Source organism: Theobroma cacao, chromosome 3 (assembly GCF_053813885.1).
Source record: "Theobroma cacao isolate CCN51 chromosome 3, ASM5381388v1, whole genome shotgun sequence".
NCBI lineage: Eukaryota > Viridiplantae > Streptophyta > Magnoliopsida > Malvales > Malvaceae > Theobroma > Theobroma cacao.
In genome coordinates, this window is record NC_142641.1 from 2,607,333 (window position 1) to 2,614,867 (window position 7,535).

The window sequence follows — 7,535 nt, forward strand, 5'->3', positions numbered from 1 at the left end:
CCTTTGTTAATTCTACGCTTTACTTGTCAAATCCTTGTTTTCAGCCTTTCGTATTCTTTTCTCTTTTTCCTCTCTCTCTCTCTCTTTCCATCCATCCCCATCCCCATCCCTTTCCAGCTTTGCTTAAGGATAATCACGCCACCTCAACAACACACCATGCAATGCACCGCTGAATTGGTATTCCAAACACCACGTGCTTCCTCTTATTCTCAAAGCAGACTTTAATAAATAGGATTAGAGATAAAGACATTGAAAGTAACCCAACAATGAACAGAAACTTTTCATAGGATTAGTCCTCCTTTTCCTTCAAATTACAATTACAACTGAAGGATCACAGTAATCAAAACAGCAAAAACTATCACATAACAACCTTCTCTCATTTATCAACAACAACTAAGAAGAACCTAACAAGAGAAGAAAGAAAGAAAGAAAGAAAGAAAGAAATGCTCTGTTGCTTGCTCCCTCTTCTCTCCTCTCTCCTTCACAATTTTATTTCTTCAAAAATTAACATACAGCTACCCTCTCATCAGTCTTCACCCTTTCATTAAAATGTACACATTCTGAGAGTTCTGCAAGGAAAATCCAAAACCCAACTCTTCAAGAACAACAAAGAACACCCATTGACATCATTGGATCTGTATTTACAACACTAGCACACTACTGCTTGTAATTCAATTTATCTCCCTGACTTTTTTTCTCATATCAAAATTTTCTTACAAAATGAAAATCCCCTTTTGCTCTGCGGCTACCAGTGGTTGATAATTCCTTTTTTTATTTTTTATTTTTGCCAAATTAAGGGTCTTGATTGCGTTAGGCCACGGCAGAGATGCTGCAATTGCGGCGGTCTCTGCTGAGGGAATCGAAACCCTCAATCCGGACAGCAGCTGGTTTATGCCCGAATTTCATCCTCACGCATCCTCCGCCTGCTATGCGTGAGGACGGTGATGGTGGCGCTGGGGATGATAGAGGAGGAAGCTGCTTCTCCTTGTTGAATTGGGCATCTTGTACTACAGGATTTGAAGCCCTGCTCGGTGGTGATCCGCAGAAAAATGGTGGCGATGACGCCACCTGGTTACTGGGTTTCTCAGCCCCATAGCCTCCCTGTAGTCAAATTACAAAAACCCGACTTAAATTCACAATTATCTTCCATTAAAACAACCTTGACTGAAAAAAAATGCTGAGAATGATTAAAACTAAAGGAGAAATCATAGAGTAAAATTAAATAAACAAAGCCATATTCAAAAAAAAAAATAAAAACTTGTCTTCTTCCAAGTGAAATGAAAGTTATACTCCATAGTAGTATTTTGGCTGTTTAAAACTAATAAAAAAACAAAAACAGAAAAAGGTATAAATCCAACAAAAAGACACATGAGAACCCATAATAAACCTTGGGAGAAAATCGAATTTACCTTGGTGAGAATTATATCAAGAAGTTCTGTCCCATCTTTTGAATCAACCATTTCAGTCTGATAACAGCTACTGAAAATTTCCAAAATAAGAATTAAATAAGAAAATTTATACTCCAGAAATATTAAAATTAAAAAAAAAAACAGAGATATTGGAGAAGGGTACTTACTTGGTAGGCCATCTAAAGGTTCTGATATGATCATGAGCTGAGGAATTGAAAAGGCCTAGCCGACGAGGCTTAGGGCAAACCACTGAATTATACCCTCTCTCCTCAAACCTTCCCATGCCGTTGGCGTTCATTTTTATTTATTTTTTTTATTTTCTCCGACAAATCAAAGATCAGAACACCAACACGGCCTGTCCAGAAAAACAACAAAAAAAAAATGAGATCTAATAAAAGAAAAAGAAAAAACCACAACCAAACAGAAAACAAAAAAACAGATCAGGGTCTTTCAGACAAACCTAAGCTCCTCCAAAGGAGGATTTAAAGGGAGAGAGGATTTTGGTTGAAATTGAGAGCAATAGAGGAAAGAGCAAATCTGGGTTGAGATTCTTGGGAGAGGAGAAGAGAGATAAGGAAGGGGATTGGGTTGAGTATTCATAGAAAAGAGAAGAGAGGAAGAGTGAGAGGAAGGGAGGATAGGGTGTGAGCAAGTGGGAATGATGTCATGTGAGATCAGTCGGTATTAGCCGTCTGATTTGATTGATTATTATTTTTAGGATGATTATATGTTTGTTGGGATTTGCAGCCAAATAGAATCTGACGGAGATTTGGATTCTGAGACACATCAATCTTCAATCTCCCTTTATTTCTTTATTCCCCTGATGGCATATCTCATCCGTCTGATGCATGCATGCGCACTGTTTTTTTTCCTTTTATAAAAGAATTTTTTTTAATGAATGGCTAATGGCTCCTCTTCAAATAATTTAATAAAATAATTTTAATTTTTTTAAAAATGACACTTATAATTTTTATTAACATATATGAATTTTTTTTCGTAATTAGTACTTTATAAATAATTTATATTTCACACTCGTAAAATTAATCATTTAATTTTTAATTTAAAATTAACTTGTTTATTAGCATTTTAATAAGTACTGCATTTTATTAATTAAAAATAACATAAATACAAAATAGAAAAGTATATAACTAAATAAGATTAGCAAAATAGAGAATTAATATTCCTTACTTTTGCTTGATTTTAGTTTTAGGATTATAGATTTTTATTTTTTCTAAGATTGAAAATAAATTCATCAAAATAAAAATTTTGAATCACAATTATCATCTTATTTGTATGATCTTAACTATCAAACTTAATGATTATGATCAAACACAATTCCGATCGTAATGTCCAAACAAATACAGATAACGAAAGAATTTTGCTTAGTTGAAACAAAAGGAGTCTCAAGAAGGATAGACTAAGAAGGCATTTGCCTTTGTTAATTATATAAATCATGGTAATATATGATAAAAAAATTTGGAGGATTAAAATATCAAATACTGATTAATCCAATACTAAATGGGTTTTGTTTGATGTTCTAAACTTTTGCAAGGCTCAAAGAGCTTCCAATTGCTAAAGACAAACAAAATTTGACTAAAAAACAAGTCTAATCTTTTGTTTTTGCTTTTGAAGGTAAAACCAATAGCAGTCCATAGCTTTTTACCCCAACCATTAGCCTTGTCCAATCTTTGAATTGAGGAGAATTAAAAAATTTGGTATGAGTACCAAATCTATTTAATTGGTTTAAATGCATTCTCCTAAGTTTTTTTTTTATTACTCCCTCCCTCAGTCCTAATTCTTTAGTTCAAAGCTTGATAAAAATACACAACAATATATTGTAAGTGATTGAGTGGTCTTGCTGCCATTATCTACTGCGATTCAAATTATTTTGTCATAGAAAAATAAAGTTTGGGAAAAAAAATTGAGTTTAGTGCATTTTAAATTTTAAATTTTTGTGATATTTATATTTAATGATTTTTAATGTAAAAATACTAATTAATATGATCTATTAAGTGATTTAGAATAGAAAATAACTTTATTTTGAGACACCTTAATAAAAAATGGATATAAAAATGGGGTAAGGAGGCTTTTGTATTTATCTTTTAATTTTAATAATGAGAAAATTGTAGTTTTTGGACATATAAAAATAAACTACATTTTCAAATTTAACCAAAAATAATTATGATTTTCAATTAGAACTTATAATTTCAATTTAGGGTTTGAGTAAAAAAGGAAGGTGAAATTTATGAGATTCATAAGATTTACCTCTTGCACTCTATTCATTTCCAAATCTAAAAAAAAAATATAATAAGATGGACAATATTATGAAAATTTAAAAGATTAGACTTACTAGGACCTAGTTTGACATTGGAGTTGAAGAAAATATGTGTGATTGAAAAAACTACAATTAATTTGCTCATAAGAAAGGCTCTAATGTGATAGATTATGGTGAAAAAGTTTATTTTATTTATTTATTTTTGCTCAAATTTTATTGTTTCTTCACCCTACCCCAAAATCAAACTTATCTTAAATCATTTGAAAAATATACTACCTATTCTAAATTGCTCTATTTTGCCTCATCTAGTGAAATCTTTTGGTTTGCTTCAAGAGTTGAGCAAGGAATAAAGAACTAGTTAAAATTTCACAATCATGAAAAAGCTTGTTGGTAGGGGTATGTTTCCCTTTTTCTTTTTCTTTTTTTCGGCTAATTAACTTGTCGATTGAGTTATTTGATTAATTAGTAACATGAAAAATACGTTGGCATATAATCCATGAAATTATATATGTTTGATAAGCCTAAGTTACTGTGGTTTTACTTTATCTAATAAACATTTAACTATTTACGTATAAGAAAAAAGGTGTTAATTTTAGTGCTTTTAGGTTAAACAAAAGCACATTTTAAATCTTTACTTAAAACTCTTTATTTGCTAATTGCGTTACTTGGAAAAACCATTCAAGTGAAAGGATGACTTATAAGAGGATCAAAAGGAAAAGTCACACAACTTTAAGAAAAAAAAAAAGGAAGAGATTGAATTCTTGACTTATTGTCAGGAGCGGATCGAAGATGGTGACGAATTATCAATTTTTAATTTTACTTTAAAAATAATTAATTTTTTAAAATTAAATTATTAACTTAATCAATAATTTTATATGATTACTCTTTAATGCTTATCATGTAGAATCCTAATATGGTCAATATAATAAAGGCTCATTCAAGCTTATCACGGGAGGAAAAAAGAAAGTATAGAGGAGCCTTTCAATGGGCCATGATTCCACACCCAAAGTGGGAAAAGACAAAACAAAATTTTGACAATGTCAAAGTGGTCCAGTGGCAATCTTTCTTTTCTTAAATGCTTATCCCCCCTTGGGCAATAAGCTACAAGTGGGAATGCCTACCAATCTGGTGAAGAGAGGTAGCAAGAATTAATTAAAAAAAATTAAGTAATCTCTGACTTATATTTTTTGTAATTTCAACTTTTTTTATATAATATTTTTAATTAGTTTTTTATAGATAAGTTCCGTTTCCAAAAAAAGAGTTTTATCATTACGTATAAATAAATAAATAAATAAATAAAATTTTAAATTGAGGGTATGTTCATAATTTTAGTGATATAATCTCTTTTTGAAAACAATAATAATATTAATTGAAAGAATAAAGATAAGATGGTATATGAAAAATTTAAAATTATAAGGGATATAAGTAAAGTTTGTAAAAAAAAAAAAAAATAATAATAGTTGAAGTGGTGCATTGTATAATGACAATCATTGCATTGATGGGTCAATGAAAAGGCACGAGGTAATGAATTGTGTGTGGAAAGAAATGCTAGTGTCCTATATTTTACTTCTTGATGCAGCATATTGCATTTGATTCCTCCCTACATATATATATATATATTATATAGTCTATTTTAAGGCACAGACTTTGATGTCTCATTGCCCAGCAGCCGGTCTCATGGTCATGGGCATGTCACGTCTTGCTCTTTAAAAAATAAAACAATTGGCAATTTATTAGGGTTTTTTGTCATACTAAAATTCAACATGGAATTACTCATCTATCTCAATAAATTATTAAAAATTTCGCTACATCTTTATTTGACCAGAATCATTACAACATATTAGACTTAAAGGTCATGTTCTAATAAAATATTTGTAGCGATACTTTTATATATTTTTTAGAATATTTTAATAAATTTGATTGTATTATATAAATTTTTTTAAAAAAATTGTGATAAATAATCCTCTTTGATAAGAGTATTTTAAAAATAATCACTAAAATAAATTTAACTGTTTTAACAATAATATAAATAAAATGTAATTATGAAAATTACATAAACTAAATAAAGATTTACACTTTTAATATTACTTCTAAATATGAAAAAAAGGTAATTGAAAATTTAAGTAAATTTTATTATATAAAAAATATGTTATTTTAAAAAATGTAATTAAAATCAAAATTTGTTACAGTAAGTGATCTTTATAATGTCTCGATTTTTGTAATATGTAACAAAGTAAATTTGATCTAATGGTATTATCCTTGGTATATAGAATTGAGCTTCAAGATTTAATTTCTTTGTTGTTCATTTAATTTTGTTTCATTTGCTTAAGAAAACAAAAGTGTAATACATAAAAGTTTTTAACTTTTTACTCTTATAGACCAAAAAACAACTATGTTGGATTGATGATTTTTATATAATTTTTATTCAAATTAAATATTTAACATAGCGTTATGACTTTTGATCGATGTAAGTGAAATAGATAAAATAAATTATTTCTGAATTATTTTGATAATTAAATAAAAATTTGGCATAATATTTAAAAAAATCTTTAAATTATTAAAAAAATTTAAATAAACTTTTATTTTTTTATTACGTTCAATCAAATCCATATATTTTTATTTTGAATCAAATAAACTTTTATACTTTTATTTTTAACCAAATTAGCCCTTATGAGTAATAGTTAACTTAATCAAAATGTCACTTATCAATCTATGCCACATGATGCTGATGTAGAATTTTGAAATATTATAATTGACGATGACGTGGCATACTGCTAGATTATAATTGATGATTATATGACATGTTAATATGACATGGTAACATGACCATGTGGTATTTTTCATTTTTAACATCAATGCCACGTTAGTATCATGTGGGTATAAAATAACAAATAATATTTTGATTAATAAAAATTAATCAAACATTAGTTATAAGGATTTATTTGATCCAAAACAAACTTTTAAGGATTTAATTGAATGTAATAAAAAATAGGAATTTATTTAAAATTTCTTAAATAACTCAAAGATTTTTTCAAATATTATGTTTAAAAACTTTTGAAAATATTTGACTAGCCGAAAGTACAATTCCTAAACAAATCATTTAAAACTTGGGAAAATATTTAATCTCATATCAATTTAGATCTTAGCAGGGTTGAGAACATAATCAATCAACTAGAGTGCCATTGAGGAGCCCTGGTATACCCATTTGCAACAAGTCTCTTTTTGAGTGCAAGCAGCCCAGTTTGGAGACAGGAATCATTCCTTGCAGCTGCAAATTTGGGAGCATGGTCCATGGTTTTATCAGCCCAATAAAGTAAATGAAAATATATTTTTATTCCACATCGTTCAGTTGTTATAAAAAATGTAGATAGCATAGTTATGGGTCTTATTTGAAGGTGTTTGGTTGGTGTTATCTATTGTCATCAATAAAATCTCACATAAGTAAAATAGCATAAAATAGTGAAATTAAAAAACAAAGAAATTTAAATGACCTTAAATGTTATATGTAAAGCCCTTCTTTGCACCTGCAAAAACTTAAACAAAAATAATAATAATAAAGAGCAGATTTTGGAAGCATACAGAACAAGATTTTCTTTTTAATATTTTTTGAAAATAAAAAGTTCTCTAAAAGTAATGAATTTGAAAAGAAATACAAAATAAAAAGATTTTTCAAAAAAAAAATTTTTCTTTCCTTTTCGGCCAGACACTAGTTTGGCGAGGGGTTGAATCCTACAGCCATCAACTCTCCAGCTTTGCCCTCTCTCCCTTTCATTTTCTATTTTTCATTTCATTTTTCTTTTTTCTCCTTTTCTTACAAATGAATGGTCAGTCAATCCTTCATTTGTGTCCCA

At 28.8% G+C, this 7,535-nt stretch overlaps 1 protein-coding gene across 1 annotated transcript; it reads right to left on the reverse strand.

Annotated features, from left to right (window-relative positions):
* Nucleotides 1–256: 256 nt before the first annotated feature.
* Nucleotides 257–2,011, reverse strand: LOC18604125 (uncharacterized). The gene is made up of 4 exons (XM_007036464.3): nucleotides 1,870–2,011; nucleotides 1,577–1,764; nucleotides 1,410–1,479; nucleotides 257–1,101 (listed from the first exon to the last, which is right to left on the reverse strand). Exons 2-4 carry the CDS (start codon nucleotides 1,705–1,707, stop codon nucleotides 811–813), a joined length of 492 nt encoding a protein of 163 aa, XP_007036526.2. The 5' UTR covers nucleotides 1,708–1,764; nucleotides 1,870–2,011; the 3' UTR covers nucleotides 257–810.
* Between the last annotated feature and the right edge of the window lie 5,524 nt (nucleotides 2,012–7,535).